At 40.4% G+C, this 17,333-nt stretch overlaps 4 protein-coding genes across 4 annotated transcripts; 1 reads left to right on the top strand and 3 right to left on the bottom strand.

Annotated features, from left to right (window-relative positions):
• Nucleotides 1-463: 463 nt before the first annotated feature.
• On the bottom strand, nt 464-1,540 carry LOC103975314 (EG45-like domain containing protein). The gene is made up of 4 exons (XM_009390247.3): nt 1,337-1,540; nt 1,136-1,238; nt 718-891; nt 464-640 (listed from the first exon to the last, which is right to left on the bottom strand). Exons 1-4 carry the CDS (start codon nt 1,476-1,478, stop codon nt 634-636), a joined length of 426 nt encoding a protein of 141 aa, XP_009388522.1. The 5' UTR covers nt 1,479-1,540; the 3' UTR covers nt 464-633.
• Nucleotides 1,541-3,315: 1,775 nt separating this feature from the next.
• On the bottom strand, nt 3,316-7,474 carry LOC103975315 (uncharacterized protein At2g34160). The gene is made up of 5 exons (XM_009390248.3): nt 7,196-7,474; nt 6,786-6,834; nt 3,951-4,013; nt 3,763-3,827; nt 3,316-3,672 (listed from the first exon to the last, which is right to left on the bottom strand). Exons 1-5 carry the CDS (start codon nt 7,316-7,318, stop codon nt 3,577-3,579), a joined length of 396 nt encoding a protein of 131 aa, XP_009388523.2. The 5' UTR covers nt 7,319-7,474; the 3' UTR covers nt 3,316-3,576.
• Nucleotides 7,475-7,793: 319 nt separating this feature from the next.
• Nucleotides 7,794-10,126, bottom strand: LOC103975316 (F-box/kelch-repeat protein At1g55270-like). Its single transcript, XM_009390249.3, has 2 exons — nt 9,638-10,126; nt 7,794-9,395 (listed from the first exon to the last, which is right to left on the bottom strand). Exons 1-2 carry the CDS (start codon nt 9,695-9,697, stop codon nt 8,142-8,144), a joined length of 1,314 nt encoding a protein of 437 aa, XP_009388524.2. The 5' UTR covers nt 9,698-10,126; the 3' UTR covers nt 7,794-8,141.
• Nucleotides 10,127-14,106: 3,980 nt separating this feature from the next.
• Nucleotides 14,107-15,588, top strand: LOC103975318 (glyoxylase I 4). The gene is made up of 3 exons (XM_009390250.3): nt 14,107-14,383; nt 14,472-14,577; nt 14,975-15,588. Exons 1-3 carry the CDS (start codon nt 14,229-14,231, stop codon nt 15,269-15,271), a joined length of 558 nt encoding a protein of 185 aa, XP_009388525.2. The 5' UTR covers nt 14,107-14,228; the 3' UTR covers nt 15,272-15,588.
• The last annotated feature ends 1,745 nt before the right edge of the window (nt 15,589-17,333 follow it).

Raw genomic sequence — 17,333 nt, 5'->3', positions numbered from 1 at the left:
TACAAACTATTAACACAAATCTACCATAGTAGATTACATCTTTATAAGTAATACCAATGTCCTCATACGGTCTATATTTTTCTCAAGGACAAAATATATTACAACTTAGGGAAATAACGCTGGCAATGATGTATAAATAGATCGAAAGCTTAACTTGAAAATAAAGGCATACCCACGTTGGGCTCACAATCTAAATATTTTACATGGAGCGTGTTGATTCATGCTTGAATGACACTAAAATAAATGTCAAGAATATATTAATGGGTGGGTGAAGTGGAATGCATATGAATTCTTTCTTAATTATTGGATATATATATATATATATATATATATATATATATAATGGTTGAAAATATTTTCAATCAAAATAAGCAAATTACATGATAAATACTAATATTTTGCAAGTATATAAATAGAAATATAATATATTAATGTAGAATTCCTTTCACAAGAATTCTTGTGCTTATCCAGCAAAAACATATGCTTTATTGATATCTATGCACAACCTTTTCATTAAACCATATTACATGACAGTATAATAAGATTCATCATTTTATTTTATTGCTTTTCCCTCTCCTTTTTCATCATTATGACTTCTTTGGCTCTCCTCCTTAAGCGCGAAGCAAGACGTGTTCAGATCCTGCACAGAAATGGCCCGGAGATTAATGAATGGGAGAGACGAGGAAGATAAGGAAAGATGAGTCCGCGACGACGTACTGCGCGAACTCGACGTTGATCTTTGCGTCATTCAAGCGTGAAACGGCGGTGAACGCTGCGGTGGACAAGAGGAAGTTGGCAGGGCAAGGATCGGTGCACTGGTCGACGACCTCCACCCTGATGATGCTGTCTTTACATGGCCTGTTGGGTCCGCTTAGGCACCTCAGCATGTACCTGTTGGAAATTATATCTTAGATAATACTAAATTTACTTATGAGATCAAACATAATTTTAGGTTGATTATCAATGATTTAATATACATCTTTTATCTTTTTTATCCCGACTTGAGATCAACATCGTGGTATGTCGAATCAAATTGTTAGATAAGACTCGTTTTAATTGAATCGAATTGAATTGTTAGTTTAGGAGAGTAACTATTTTTTGGTCGAGTTTGTGTGGTAATGAATAGTTTCAGTACCTCCTGCCACAGGCGGCGCCGTTGTCCCAGAGGGCGTCGGAGACCGCCGCGAACATGTTGCTCGGCGGGAACTGGTCCTGGTCGTAGCCATTGCACTTGGTAGCTGGAAGAGAGAGAGAGAGAGAGCAGCACACTGAGACACAGCAATATAAAATCCTTTTTGAATGATACATCATCTCTCAGAGTATTTGGAGCACTCACGGAGGTAAGGGGGTCCGTAGGACGCGGCGGTGCCGACGTCGCCGCGGACCGGAGTCAGTTCTCCGAGCATGAGCATGACCATGCTCAGCAACAAGAACAACGTAACAGAAGGCCTCATGTTTAAGAAGAGCAAGAGAAGCATCCGAAGTGATCCCCTCGGGTTAGAGTGGCCTGCAATGGTGCAGCGCTTGTTATTATGTGTCAGATGGGAAGAAGAGAGAGAAGTAAACTGGATTTGGTGTGGCTTCAGCCATCAAGCAACGGCAGCAGATTAAGATCATTCTTACACGGAACGGATGATTCGAACGGATGCTTCAGCGAACGCGTGAAAGCCTTGCCACCGAGAAGCCGGCTTTTGCCTCACCGCTACGCAAACGATGAGTATAACACGAGCGAGTGCGTGGAAAACGGCACAAGCGAAGTCCATCAATTTTATTATTATTATTATTATTAATGCATCCCTGATCGGCACATTCATGTATTTAATAAAAGAGGAAACTTGACCTTATCAAATTAATCCCTAATTAACCGCAACCAATCAACAGTCATTAACAATCGACTGAATATATATATATATATATATATATATATATATATATATATTATATTTTTTTTCTGATTAAATATTATTTTTTTATCGAAATAAATGTGTAGTGCTCATAAGTGCATACTGAATGACAATTGTGTGGCACAAAGTCATAAAAAATCAAAGATTCAGAGACGTTAGATTACCTAAAAACATATCAGTACACGTCCTCAACAAACTAGATCTATCAACTTAATTGTGCAAATCAGATAAATAAGAATTATAAGAAAAGTATAAGATAGTTTATTGAAATAACCAAATCTATTACGAACCTCACACAAGAAAGACAAAGATGAAGCTGTCGAGTCGACCAACGAGCCCTCCTCCACACAGCGGAGAAGCTTCGGGATTGTAAAACGAAAGAAAGGAGGATATGACGCATCTAACGCAAAAAGTTCCCGCGTATTTATATATATATTTCCCTATGATTTCTGACCATTGATATGTCTATAACTACGTTGTTAAAAACAGCTGTTAAAAGTCTAAAATAAATATTGCCGCTTCGATGGCCATTTATGGCCGTTGTTGCCCGCCGTCTAAAGCGCCTTCTGTTGCCCGTTGGTGTAAGAGAGGGCTAGTTAGTCATTTTAAATATTCTGATTTTTTTTATAAAATTATATTTTTATATTTTTATAATTATAAAAAAATATATCTGAATCTATTTATCCTAATGTCATTATTTTATCAAAAAATAAAAAATAATTTTAATATTAAAATTATAATAACGGATGACGTCGATGGTGTCACGAATGATTGTTGTAGATGAAGAAAGAGTTGACGAGAGAGAGGTATAAACTGCTCTATAGCTCTATATCTACGTCGACGTAGTTGTCAAACGACGAAAGAACCACCGACACAATTGTTGAGTGCCGAAAGAACTAACGACACAAATACTAAATAATGCTTTTACGCCACAACAACTATATCAACACTAATGTATATACAAAATGACAAAAAAATCACTCGACAACCACATCAATATCGACGTCGATACAGAACAACCCTCTCTTCATCCATAATAACCCTCAACGACACTATCATCTACCACCGACTCAAACGTTCAATTATTTTTTTATTTTTATATTTTTATTGATAAAATCAATAATATTATGATAAATAAATATAGATATTTTACTTTTATACCTATAATGATATCAATATAATTTTATATAATTTTTTAAAATATAAAGATCCAAATACTAAAAAAGCTCCATTGCTGGTAGAAGGCTCGGAGTACCGCTTGGTGACGAATACCTGAGCACATAACCCACTTATACAAACAGGCCTGAAGAATGACGTCCGGAATGCTTCGTTTTCTCTCCACGAAAATTGAGCTGTCATATTATTATTATTTTTACCGTCACATATGGAGGCACGAGAGCTCTGCAAGAGATGAAACCTTTAACCCCGTTAGCTTCATCACATGCAATATTAAAATAAATGAATTCTAACATGAAGCACAAATATGTGTGCAATGAAGCCTCCTAGGTTAATCCAGCAACTTAAAGATTTATGATGTCTACCTCAAGAAACAAAAGAACTCGACTTAAATTTCAATCACCAAAATCACAAACCGAAGAGAAAGCATGGCTTCTGATGATTCAAATTCTAATAATATAAAAAGGACTGATAACCGACAACACCGCTATGCTTTTCAGTTTTGCTCCTCGCCATTTCCAACGTCCCTTTCCTCAGCTGCAGCAGCCATCAATTCCTCAAACTTTTCTGTCTTCCCCAACAATATCTCAATCTGGAAATCAGGCTCAAAACAATAAACAGGAAGCCGTAGACCCATACTTGAATGAATATCAAAAATGCAATCATGTCTTACGACTCTTACCTTTGCTTTTTGGATGGGTCGACCCCTAGACTCATCCTTCACGTCAACAGTCGATGTGGTAATCTCTGCATAAAATTTTTCAACAAAAAGATTAATGTCAAATTCTGAACTTGAAACAGGAAAAGAACATATGAAAAACAGCATCAACCCAGGAAGAACTGAAAACATACAAGAATCTAGAATCTTACTTTTCTCGATGACAAGACCATTGTTTTTCAGAATTTCCGCAATGGTGACGACAGTTGCAATTGCTGAAAAATATAATGAACAAAAGAAACATAAGGAGATATAATTAATACTATGGCAATAAATCACGTGTCTTAATGAACATGTAATGTAGCAAGGTGAAAATTAGGCTTGAGAAATTACTATTTATTATATGGAAGATATTATTTAATTATGGTAACACTGAAGCCACACCTGAGAAACTGAAAGCAGCAAAAAAATATAGAAGGTCCGTGTCACCATAGGTCCTAGTGAAGGAAAGGCCCGCTAAGTGTCAATTGTCAAAGTTCATAGAATTGCCAGTTATTGTAATCTTTCATTTATTGGCTTGCCATTGATTCCCTCTATAGTTGCAAGGCTGAAAAATCGAGTTCATGAATCATTTTCATCAGAATAGAATATAGATGCATCTTTCTAGGTACATTATGCAGGCACTTCATTTTAACTGAAGAAAAAATGGTATGTTTTGTTGAAGACTATCTAATTCTACTGCTTCCAAATCTAATATGAAGAAGGAACCTTTGGACTACATTTTGTTCTGGTTTATGGATAATGAAGATGGTATTTATTGGTTTAACATACCACATGCTCTATGCTAATCCAAAATTGCCCTGTATGCAGAAACATGAATAACAAAAACAGGATCAGCTACTCTAGCTTCTGATAACATAACAACATTATGTTTCAAAGTCGTTCATAACGTAAATAATGGTATAAAACAATGTTGTAGTATGAACAACCTCAAAAGTTTTCATCCATAAAGCTTAGAAATGTCTTGATGAAATCATTGAAAATACAAAGAATACCTTACGAACTACTCTCTCCTCTATCTACTTTACTTCCCATCCTTTTTACCCTTTTTCCTTCCATCTTGGTTATTGTTAATTATGTTAGTCGAGGATTAATATAGCAGTGAGAATTCAGAAACTAAACCAAAGTGTTGGTGATACAATGACACAGCAAAGAAGTAATACGAAAAATTGATGAAAAAAACCTAAAATTTAGAGGGAAGAATCACACTAGATGGCATTTATTGATCTAACAAACTTGGTGCACCAAAAATGCAAATAGTAACCATGCACGTGTGTTGTGAGTCAAATTGTAACCATGAGCGCATGCTAAAGCTCACGACTATTTCACATAAAATTTCTTGTGCCACCTTTGAAGCATTGACAACCGTGTTTGGTGGGCGTATCTGTGTCCGACATGTACCATATTTCGTCAACACTATCGGACATGTGTCCAGTCATATCTTTTTTATTTATATTCATTTCTATTTGTGGGACACAGCACAACTCCCATGTGCTTCATCATGTTGCCCTCGCATGCGACGGCTGTGCTTACACGGTTCTCACGTGAGGGTCATCTGCTTTGGATTCTATGTGAAGATGAATCGTCGACATCACAAGGAATGAAGCCTGGCGACCGTCGCAAGGAAACATATATCACTTATAATCGAAGTATCTTCAGTACTGTATAAATCTGGATCTTCAACCCTAGAGCAGTGTTCCTTCGCGTGAGCAGAGGGCAAAGTGGCATTTCCTTCAATGTGGGCAGAATGGCATTGCATTACCAGCAGTCCAGTTTCTAGAGACTATATTGCTTACTACAATTCCACTCTACCACTTAGGTTGCTTTTAACTTGTATATGAAGACATATCAAGTTCTGGGTATACTCAAGAAAAGAAACTGGTATACAGTTTCTTAATTATATAAAGAGTTACTCGGCAGAAGTCTATGATGGGAACGCGTCAGTTCAAAGTTCCAAGAGCAGGTTGGCTTCATATGCATACAAGTGTGAGAATAGCAAGCGAATTTAGGGGCTGAGATAAAACTGCCAAGACAGTAAGACCCTTAAAGGCAAGGATGACGATTAACATTTTTTACTGCTTCCCCAAACAACAATAGTTATCAAAATTGGACTGGTAAAAACCCAGACAAGCCTCAAGGTCACTGGTCAGATCATTGGACCAATCAATCAGACCACATGTTTAATAAAAATATAATATATAAAATCCCAAAATATCATAGAAGAGATTCATGCATGAAAAGTTCTAGCTTCAACAAGGATAAGGTAGAAACATTGGCCTGATTCCAAGGTCTCAAGGCCCTTTTACATTTTCATCTTTTTATATGTTGTTAGCACAAGGATATTACAGATATTCAAGGGCACGCTTGATAATTATGATTACACTAGCTCATAACATGTCAAAGGATAAACAAAACTCTTTCACATTCTGCACAAAGTTTTGACTCCAATTATATAAACCAACACATAAAAAAGCCATGAGGATCCATGTGCATCCCTCAGATAATCATGAAATAAAAAATTGCAGCAAGCCACTTATAACTAGGATGTGAATAACTAACATGAAAAAAACTAAGTAACATATAAAATTTGATTGCAATGAAATAAACATAGTTCCCAAAATAAAACAAAATTATGAGAAACTAAAGCATTAGATTCATATAAATCTAGTTATGCGAAGGTTTTCACATATATGATAATCACCTCAAATTAAACCAATAAGCCAAGCTACCAAATCAAAGTCTCAAGAACGATTAACAGTATGATTGCCAGTTGCAAACAAAAATTTAAATTCCAATGGATTTCAATTTTCTGAGATGTGTGCAACTGCCGGGTTGGTGTAAACAATGAACTAGCCAATGCTAGCGCTTACAAAAAAGAGACAGACAATAATACAAAATTACAAGCATAAGCATTGATTATGCTTCAAATAGAAGGTATTTATATGCCAGATAACTAAATACACAGGATAAGGGAGATCAACAAGTACCCATTCCAAGAGCTGATAGTTCAACTTCATCGTGTTGCTGCATATACCTCTGCACATAAAAGTGTTATTGTTGAAGCACCGTCGATATATTGAAATCAAAGCAACAAAGAGATACGGATAAGAAAACAGGGGCAAAAAAAAGACCATCCCGATCTCAAGAGTGGCCTATTCCTGTAGGTTAACCTCTCCATCGCAAAACCAAAAAGCGAAAAGGAATCAACTTTAAAGGGCACCGTCACATCAAAAAAAACCTCCGGAAACACTACATACTAACTAGAGCGGCTAAGGTGAAAAACATGAAACCAAGGATGAAAGAGAAAAACATGGAACCTACAGATAAAGTACAAACAAAGAAATAGAGGTTGTTCCACGGAATATTAGAGGACCACGAGATCATGGGGTTTTCGTACCTTGGCGAGGTTGACGTAGAAGAAGAGGGGCTTCTTAGTGTTCGACACCTGTATGCGGTTGCTCTTGTGGGCATCAGCGGCGGTGATGTGGACGTTGTTCACGCCCTCCGTGATCTCCTCCATCTGAGTCTCGTCTTTGTTCTGCGCGAGAACCGAAAAGAGAGACGAAACCCTAACCCTAGTCCTGGATAAGCCTCCGCTTTCGCCCCGCCCAAAGGAGAGATGGTAACACCGGTCCGCCTCCAGAAGAGTGAGACTTATATGGGGAGAGGAAAACGAGTCGCGTCCGAACTCATCTTCCGAACTCAGTTTCAGGCGCAAGCCACGAGTACAAAAATACACTACCCGTCTTTAATTTATTTGCGCCTCATACTGCCTTGTGATTGGACAACTATCGGGGCCCAGAGAGGCCCCACATAAGTAAGATGATCAACTTTCCACAATTGCAAAAAGGTAGATCGTTGGGTACGTTGAACCGGGGTAGGAAACACCTTTCACCTACCAGTTTAGTTTTGGTGAGTTGTAATGAACTGTATCAAATCTGAGATGAGATTAAGTTGTTCTAAGTCTTTTTAAAGTAAGAAAAAAAAGAGAAAAGTATAAGAACATTTGATTTCATTATAAATCAAACTTTTCCTTGCATAACATGTAGTATTTTTTTCAAATGACCAAAGATCACAGATAATTAAATTAGATATTTAACTCGATTATAGAAGACTCTATTTCATGCTAAAATCAATTTAAATCACTAGGAAAAGAATAGATTTTTCGTGACAAAGCATGACAGTGCCTGGAAGAACCTGTTCGTATGATGCATAACATTTTTCGCTGTGCCAGAAACCTTGTCGTCCGTCGGCTATTACGGAGACAAAAAGAAGAAGAAAACAGAGAGGTAGACGACTCCTTGCCTCGTGTGTGTCTCGCAAGTCTCTGTAATCTTTGTGTTCTAAGCCTGCAGAACTTGACAGTGGACGATGTAGCTTCTGTTGCTTCTACGGCCTGCTATGTTCGACAGAAGGTTCGTCACAAAAGTCTTCAGCTGCCCCTTCCCGGCGATGGTCTCCCATCTCTGATCCCCGCTCCCTGCGCCATCTCTGGCCTCGACGTCCACCAGAGTGATGCTCATGTTGTTCCTGACGATGCAGAGCTTCCCGTTGAGAGGAACGAGAGCGGCTGCTTCCAGAGCTCGGGAACTCCCGAGGTGCAGCTTGCTGTCGATGTGCCTGCTCCATGAACCCGCGCCTGCATCGTACACCCTCAGCATGCAACCGTCCCTGCAATCCAAAGCAAAGAGCCGGCCGTTCAAGCAAACAGATGGGTTCCTCCATCCGGCCACCATGCCACCGGACGACGCAGGGCACCAGGTGTCGGTTTCCGGGAAGTAGACGTCGGTGAGGAGTTGCTGCTGCGGCCCGAGGCCTTTCAAGAACCACTTCCCCTCGTAGACGACGCCGATGAAGGGGACCATGGCGGCGCTCATCTCCGATACGAACGACCACCTGTTCTTGCTGGGGTCGTAGAACTCCGCCGACCGCAGGAAGCGGTGGACGCCTTCGCTCTCCCCTCCGGCCACGTACAAGCAGTTGTTGATGACGCAAGCGCCAAAGAAGTGCCGCCGCCGCAGCATGTCGGGAGCTCGGTGCCACTTGTTCGTCCGGGCGTTGTAGTAGATGACCCGCCGCATGGACCCCTTGCACGGGTCCTTGCCGCCGAAGAGGTAGAGATGGCAGCCGTGGAGGACGGCGCTGCCGAACCCAATGGCTTTGGAGTACTCCTTGGGGACGGGAGGGAGAGGGTGCCACAGCTGGAATCTGGGATCGAAGGCGTCCCACGAAATCCGACCCTCGCGGTCCCTTCTGATGATGTAGATCCACTCTTCGGCGACGCCGAGGCTCTTGCGGAGGGAGTAGAAGTAGTTCCCAGCCAAGAGGCGTTGCCACCGCTTGCAGACGAGCCTTAGCTTCCGGTGCTCAGGTCGGGGGACACGGATCAGGCAGGCAATGGCGAGGTCGTCGGGGAGGCCAGGTAGCAGAGGAGACTGGATGCGGTTCCTATCGAACGCTGGGTTGGGTCGAACGGGATGGATCGACGTTCGAATTCTGGGTTGAACACACAGCTTTGTGCTCGGGACGTACTTCTTAGCTCCAGTTACCGTCTTCAAGCCAGCATCGACTCTACAGAGGCATGCTCTGCTATCAACCTGTGTACAAGAAAACGAAGAAACAGAGCAGGAATTCTGCCTCAGATTTCCAAATTGCATCAAATAGAATCATAGATTGGAAAGGAGTTTAACATGGAAGAGGAACAGGTGATCAGATCAACATTTCAGGAGCCACCAACAAAAAATTGCAGCCAAAAGAACGTGATAAGCAAAAACTTTCTGAGAACCCAAAGAGAAAGCAATAGAAGAACAGAAACGAAGATTAAGAGGGAGAAGTTGACCAAAGGAGGGTGGTTCCTTCTCGCTACATCCCTTCGCCAAACTTCGCCCTCAGAATCCATCTTCTCGCAGAGGTGAGTAAGCCGAAGGATCTCCAAAGCGTTTCACACCTCAAATCTCATATCTTACGCTCGCTCGCTCTCTCTCTCTCTCTCTCTCTCTCTGTATGGTTGTGTGTTCTCTTTCTTCCTCTCTCTGAGTCTGCGTTGATGCGTTGACAGTGTCATGGAAGGTGGCATATAACAAAAGGGAGGCGAGAGGAGAGAAGAGGAGGGTCTGCTGCTGCTGCTGCTTCAAACCGGGCATTGAAGTCGTCATGGCCCATCTCCATCTGCGGTGGCCCCGCAAGCGACCACGCGTTCTCCGAGTCTTCTCCTGCTTCAATTCCTGCCGCCGTGGGTAAAACGCAAATACGAACTACCGCTTCCTCATCATCGTCCGTACGTGAATTCCTATGTCACCGTTCATCTCCAACGCATTCCAATCTCTCCTCACGTACGCTATCTCAGATATGATTGCTCCATCATCCTTCCTCATCAACAAATCCATAATAATATTCGAACTACTGTTCTATGATCAGAAAAATTCGATCTAGAATCCAAAATCTCTACATGATACAGTTTGTAGCAACGTCCGATCACCATTAAATGCTGCTGCCTATTTGCCTTCCGAGATATACTTCAGGCAGACTCGACCTATCTCATCGGTCACCATAAATTGATCTCATAAAAGGATGCTATCCATGCAAATATATTGTTCCTATTCATTGTCGCTGCTGTTGCTGGATGCAAAAGGGAGGCGACTTGAGAAGGAGACATGAGTTCTTCCGAGGACTCCACTGATGAGTCGTGATGGGGTGGGCACTCCTGCTTCCCCTCGGTCGCCTGACTTCTTCCTTTGGATCGAGAGTTGCAGACAGGAGGAAAAGTGGCGGTCTTTTGCTCTCTCCAAACTGTGTCGGTGTCCCACCTCAGGGGACGTTGCCATGAAGCATTCATTTGGTAGATCAGCTTTCTTTCTTAGGTTATAATCTGAAGGGTTCCCCTTAACCTGACACCACCACCAACATCAAGTCGAAACTAGCAAGCCATTATTGTGGGTAGCTGAATTGCTGGAATTAGTTGGCCAATGACAGGTTTACGTGGTTGTCTCATAGTGAGAATGGAGAACAATTGGATAACAAGATATTAGAGAGAAGCAGGTGGAGGATTGGGACAGTGTGAGTGGGGAACCAGTCAGATACATGAAGGAGATTTCTTTTTCTTCTTTTTCTTCTTCTTCTTCTTCCTCTTCTTCCTCTGCTTTGAACTGTTCCAACATGTCACTCATTGTGGCATTGGTCACCAGGAAGAATGAAGGCAATCAAACAAGAGAATGTACCTTTCACTTTGCTGTCATGCAGAGGGATCCTGTGGCCATATTCGTGCAAGGTGGACCTTCAAGAGAGTGTTGCTGTCCCAGTGTTGGTCTGAACAAGGCTTCCTGCAGACTCAGAAGCCTATATATCCATTCATCAAGATACAGGAATCTCTCACAGATGTAAACACAGTTGCAAGTTTCAATTAGTCTCCCATAGAGTGCAAGTTTCAAAAGATGATGCCATGAACGAAGTAGGGGAAAGACATGATGATGTTAATTAGCTTGGAAGCATTCAGGAAAATGCTTTCCTCAACCAGGAGATAACACTGGATGGATGATCTAAGAATTGCAGGTGTGGGGTTCCCACAAATTACAAGAAAATAACTCTGGGTTTCATTCAACTGTGTTGCTGCTGCTAACTCAAAGTAAATCTTTGAGCAGAGAAGACAACAAAACCAGATAATTCTTTATACCTATTAGATTAGCCAAGTCCCTAATCATTCTTTATATTTTTTTTCATTGTAAATAATTTTAATGGCTCAAGTCAGACATAGATTTGAAAGAATCAGCATGTAGATTGCTAAGCAATTGTTTAGAATTCACATGCAGAAGAGTATTGTTTTATGGAAAGATCACTGTCAATGACATTGCAAGTCATCATCCATGACCTTAAATCCCAAGTTTCATCAATAATAATTCAAAAAAAGACTATTTCATCTCCACAAGTAGAAACAGTCTTTATTTAAAAAAAATTATTTCTAATGCACAGATTTAGAAAAGAAGTTCTATTCCATTATATATATAAAAAAAAAAACATGCATCTTATACTCCCTAAAATCATTGTAATTTGAAAACATTACAACTATCTTGTTCTAAATAAAACAGAGAATTAGGTAGAGTCTACAATTAGAACAAGCAGCATTTTTTTCCATTTTGTACTCTACATTGGCATCATCAAACAGTTCTTTTTCTATTTGAATCGACAGAATGCTTTGTTTTGCAGAAATTTCTTAGTCAGTGGTTAGTGTCCTACATACATGCAATCGAAGCAATGACTTCATTTGTAAGAAAAAGAATGAATAAACAACTCCATCTCCATCTCTCAGCCAGTTGACAATAGCTTTCGAAACCTGTTCCAACTAAGTTGATGTTGAAGCATCTGTGGAAGCCGATCTTTTCTTCTTTTATAAGCTTGTCTTCTTTCTCTATGTGCCTTACCAGAAGCTTCTCTCTCTGATCCACAACTTTTCCAAGATGTAGAAGTGAAAGGAGTGGTTTAGGAGTCTGTGTCAGTGTCTTCACTTATTGCAACTTCCTAAGGTTGAGGGGTTGCATTTGAGTGCTTCTGCTCATGACATGAAAGTTCACTGTAGATGTCACATAATCATTCTTGTTGGCAAGACATGTTTCTACAGTTGTCAGTTCATATCCTCGCATGATAAGCTATGAGAAGGTGAAGTAGGCTACCTCTTTTATTGATATCGATTGGATTTATAGATTTCATGACAAGGCTATCTCTTCTCTTTTGCTTGATGTGGCATTGCACTACTATTCTCACTCAAGACTTTTCCTCTTAAAAGAACAAATGTGAACTAAGCTTTAGACTTCCACAATGGCCATGATGCATCATGACCTAAAAGAATACACATTTAAATGGTCAACCTCCCCTCAAGTAGAATTCAACTGCTCAAAGATTCATTAGCTATTATAGGTCAAGTTATGGAGGTTTCCAGACCATCTACACTTGTTGACAATGTCTCAAGCCAATCCACTTGCACCATTTTGTGATAAACCTAATGAAACTGCAATGATAGATTCTTTCACATGTCATAGTGATCCAAGTTGACAACTCGAAAACTACAGATCATTGAGGTATCAAGTGCAGAAGATCCAAGCTTCTGATGACACTCCAAATTAAACCTTCTGCTGTCCTCTGGTTGATGCTATCCAGCTCATTCAACTCCTTGTTTTTGGTACTGGGAGTGCATACTGAGGACTAAGCAGTTCAAGCGCACACAGGATGACAGAGATGAGGAGGACTCTGCTTTCACTTTTATAGCTGCTGATCAATGGTTTACACATGGGAGATGCCATCTGCAGGGAGGGCCTCCTTGGCATCCAAATCTCAAGTTGTTTGATGCTGCAAGTCCTTCCAACAATTTGATCATCCAGCTTGGTTCTGAAACTTTGCAGTTCCAGCACACAAGAGGCCAAAGAGACTGTCAGGTCTTTTCTGTCACTCTTCTTGTAGCTGCATTATTAGAAATGAGGTATGCCAACCAGGAAGGACTTCTTGGCTACAAATCACAAGTGATGTGTGTACAACTACTATAAGCTAATCTCACATCTTCTTCTTGCTTAATGCCTCCACTATTGAGTTCACAGAAGACTAGTTAACAACATAGCACAATGTGTGTATTGGAATCCAATCTCAGGTTCAGATTAGCTTCCAGGAAGTATATGATAATAAAGTATTACTTTGTATTTGGTCACTAACAATCTGAAGTAGCATAATAGTTACAACAAAAATTCACACCAATCTTGAAATTTTTCGCCTTTTAAGAATGTTTGCATATGTGTGGGCAACATTTAGGACACAAACTTTGCATGAATAACTAAGAAATAATCTTCAATATATGTAATAGTTGTTTACACTTAAAGCGACTTTTATGCATTATAATTATATATTTCTTTCTGATCAAATAAGTTGTTCCAAGAAATATAAGGAAAATATGGTTATTAGGGGAGAGAGGACATCAACACTGAAAGAAAAATTCTAGACACCAGAAATTAAAAAAAATAAAAAACCAATAAAATATTTATATAGTTTGACACTCGCCTGTATTATATCCATGATGAGATTAGTTTTGATGAGAACCTAAAGATTTAGAATATATATATATATATATATATATATATATATATATATATATATATATATATATATATATATCACCAGGTCAGATGGTAGGCGAATGCACCGGGTCGGATCCACGTGTCGGAATCTTGTAAATCTTCCACGTCAGGTGGGCCACCTGTTTTGTCTTGTATTGGAGGGTGGTGTGGACCCCACCCGAATCCGTGCATATATGTACACCGCCGCGCTCACCCAGGAAGCCCACCCTCTCGTCGCGTCCATATCACATCCCTGCAGCTTCTGCCCACTCCTCACTCTTCCCCCCTCTCGGAAGCAAGCAAGCAAGGAGGAGGAGGAGGAGGAGGAGACTGCAGAAGATGTTGGGGCGAAGCGGTGGAGCGCTGCCGCTGGCTTCCTTGAACCACATCTCCATCGTCTGTAGATCGGTGGAGCGGTCGCTGGATTTCTACCACAACGTGCTCGGCTTCCTCCCCGTCCGGAGGCCCGTATCCTTCGACTTTGACGGTGCTTGGTAAGTTACTCTTCTTGATCTGATGAGCACTGAAAGAACACAGCCACAAGAATGTGCAGCAACCATATCTTCTTCTTGTGACGTCTAGGTTGTTTAACTACGGAATTGGCATCCACCTGCTGCAATCTGAAGACCCTGAGATGATGCCTACGAAGAGGGAAATTAACCCCAAGGACAACCATATCTCCTTCCAGGTAATCCATTAAACTTCTCTGTGTTTCTTTTACTTGCATGTTTTAGGAGATCAGGCATGCTCTGTTTCCTAACCACAAGAGAAAGAATCCTCAGCTCATATTCTACACCCAGCTAATAATCTTTTGAACATTGTATCAAAGTTTCTCAAGTCAACAACGAGTGCCAATTTCAGGAAGTTTGAGCTCAGATTGCATCACAAGCAGCATACTTTTCATGTTTGTGAAAATGACTCCAGCGTGCAGGCTGCCGTGACACACACAGCTCATGACGATGACGCTTCTTTTGTCTTACATTACCTAACGCATGATTCATCCTCCATGGCTCGTACCTGATTACCAAGAACTCAGAGAGAACTGTAAAATCGTGAAATGACCGAAGCTACACTTGTTGATGCAGTGCGAGAGCTTGGCCTTGGTGGAGAAGAAGCTGAGGGAGATGGGCATACCTTACATCCAGAGTCGAGTGGAGGAAGGCGGGATCTACGTGGACCAGATGTTTTTCCATGATCCCGACGGCTTCATGATCGAGATCTGCAACTGCGAGAACCTCCCGGTGATCTCCCTCTCCGGCGAGCTCATCATGGCCTGCAAAAGAGTGAGCCCCATTCACCAGCAACAGCAGCAGCAGCAGCAGCAGCAGATGGCGCAGTATCTCCCACAAGCCATTCACGTCAAGGAGGAGTCGTGTGCATGAAGATGGATGACAGATCTCCTCCATCTCCTTCGGTTCGATCGATTTAGTTTAGTGTTGTGTAACGATCGCTAGGCTTCCGATGTCCTTGCTGTTGTCTATGTAGTAGTAATATGCAGCATATGCAAGTCTGATACAAACGCTTCCCTCTGTCATTGAGAATCGCGTATGTAGTATGATGTTGTAGTATCTGTACTCTCCCCGCTTCTCGTCCTTTCCCCAGCGATCGTGTTATCAAACTATGAAACCAGTCTCTATGTTAGTTCTCGATCTTGTCCTACAACAACAGTGGTATATGAAATATCTCTCCACTTTGATCACTTGTTGGCATCTGAATCTTCCAAACCTAGAAATCTCTTAAGTTTATTGCGTATAATTTAAGGAACTATGAGTCAGATCTCATAGTGCATGCAAGAGAAGAGAGATTGTTCTGAACGTCAAGTTGCTCACTTCACTTTATTCTTCTGCCAAGAACTCCTTGTCGAGAACGAAACCCTACAGTCACACTTCCCAGTCTCAATCGATGTTGTGCCGAGAAGAGACACGTCTGTCGATTGCAAGTGTTTGTTTCCACCTCTGCACGAGCATTACTGCTCCAACTTTCCCAGTGGATGTTCGTATACTTGTGCCATCCTGATACTGATGGCACTCACCCGGTTCTTCCTTAAGCCATCAATTTATGGCACTCACCAAGATCCGTGAGCCAGTTTCTACCAGTTCATAATGCTGCCATTGTTGCTTGCTGTCATCTCAGGACAATTATCGCCAGAAACACATGTTTCCGATCAACTTACATCAAAGTCCTTGTCAGCGAGCTTGTCATTGGTAAAGAAGAACAGGGGGGGAGATGGATCCAAAGTTTCTGCCCAAAGCTTCAGCAACACAACAATGATGCCAAGAATAAATGCGGAAACATCCAATCACATGTCGTGTTCGACAAAAAATACTGCAACTTTCCGTGGAGAAGAGTTGCACCGATCAATATGGAATGGTTGCCTGTTTGACACTAATTACAGAGCCCCAATACACAATGATTACTGCAGAATGTTGAAGTGATAAATCAATCTGTGGTTATGCAATCTAACAACGAGAGTTTAGTTAAATGGAAAGACGATATGTGAATCGCTAAACTATAAGCGACGGAACCAAATGTAAGAAGCATAACAATATCAAGCACAGTCCTCTGGAATTCCCTGTAAAGATGCACAAGAAGCATCCATGAAACACGAATTATTCTTAATACATATCATGTCCACAATATTCTTTGCCAACCACATTAAAGGATGGAATGCCAGTATTTAGTTTCAGGAATAATTCTTCTCTCAGAGCATAACTACTTAGATGAATCTCAATGATAGATAACCAATAGAGATGTTAAAAAACAGAGCATGAAGAGACTTCACATAATTTAAAGTTCACTATTTTATTTTTTACTGGTAAATTCCCACACTCTTCTTAAAAGAAGAAATAATTTAGAGACTTGTATATTTAGGTTCTTTCTGATAATTCTTGAATTTTGGGTCTTTATCATTTATAATAATGCAATTTTTTTGTGACTTTTCTGTCACGTTTTCCTTTTTTCAATTTTCATAAATGACAACAAGGTGGGATTTGCAACTTTTTCTGTCTAAAATAAACCAAAAAAAAAGACGGAAGCTCAAGAAAACTTTTCATTCATTGAACAAGAAAATTATATGCAATCAAAACTACTCGTTAGTTTTTTCCAATAACTCATGTGTTTATATTCATTGTCAAATGGAAGATGATTTTTTTTTTTTTTGAAGATTTAGAACTTTCAAAATTTTATTATGTTTATCCGTTCTGATAAGAGAGGGATCATTTGGTCGATCAGCTATTAGTGCAACCTGTAGACTTGTAAGAAATTATCTGTTTTGGATTATAGGCGTACCCACACGATTTTACCAGAGCTTGTGAGCTCTAAAAAAGATCCAACGGACTTATAAACCCTTAATTCTCATACTCCTCAATCGATGTGAAACTAAATAACCTTATAACATCCAAACTATTCAATGACTACGATGGCGTCGATGCAATCAATAAATAT

The sequence above is a fragment of the Musa acuminata genome, chromosome BXJ2-2, assembly GCF_036884655.1.
Source record: "Musa acuminata AAA Group cultivar baxijiao chromosome BXJ2-2, Cavendish_Baxijiao_AAA, whole genome shotgun sequence".
Classification (NCBI taxonomy): Eukaryota; Viridiplantae; Streptophyta; class Magnoliopsida; order Zingiberales; family Musaceae; genus Musa; species Musa acuminata.
Note: the sequence above shows the minus strand (reverse complement) of the source record. Positions and strands in the feature narration are given on the sequence as shown.

Coding starts and splice junctions, on each gene's coding strand:
- LOC103975314 (XM_009390247.3), bottom strand. CDS start 1,478: ATGCTTCTCTTGCTCTTCTTAAACATGAGGCCTTCTGTTACGTTGTTC. Junction 1,239..1,336: donor CTACGGACCCCCTTACCTCC/GTGAGTGCTCCA, acceptor TCTCTCTTCCAG/CTACCAAGTGCAATGGCTAC. Junction 892..1,135: donor GGCGCCGCCTGTGGCAGGAG/GTACTGAAACTA, acceptor AATTTCCAACAG/GTACATGCTGAGGTGCCTAA.
- LOC103975315 (XM_009390248.3), bottom strand. CDS start 7,318: ATGGAGGAGATCACGGAGGGCGTGAACAACGTCCACATCACCGCCGCT. Junction 6,835..7,195: donor TCTACGTCAACCTCGCCAAG/GTACGAAAACCC, acceptor TTTTATGTGCAG/AGGTATATGCAGCAACACGA. Junction 3,673..3,762: donor GACCCATCCAAAAAGCAAAG/GTAAGAGTCGTA, acceptor CCTGATTTCCAG/ATTGAGATATTGTTGGGGAA.
- LOC103975316 (XM_009390249.3), bottom strand. CDS start 9,697: ATGGATTCTGAGGGCGAAGTTTGGCGAAGGGATGTAGCGAGAAGGAAC. Junction 9,396..9,637: donor GAAGGAACCACCCTCCTTTG/GTCAACTTCTCC, acceptor TCTTGTACACAG/GTTGATAGCAGAGCATGCCT.
- LOC103975318 (XM_009390250.3), top strand. CDS start 14,229: ATGTTGGGGCGAAGCGGTGGAGCGCTGCCGCTGGCTTCCTTGAACCAC. Junction 14,384..14,471: donor TTCGACTTTGACGGTGCTTG/GTAAGTTACTCT, acceptor TGTGACGTCTAG/GTTGTTTAACTACGGAATTG. Junction 14,578..14,974: donor ACAACCATATCTCCTTCCAG/GTAATCCATTAA, acceptor TTGTTGATGCAG/TGCGAGAGCTTGGCCTTGGT.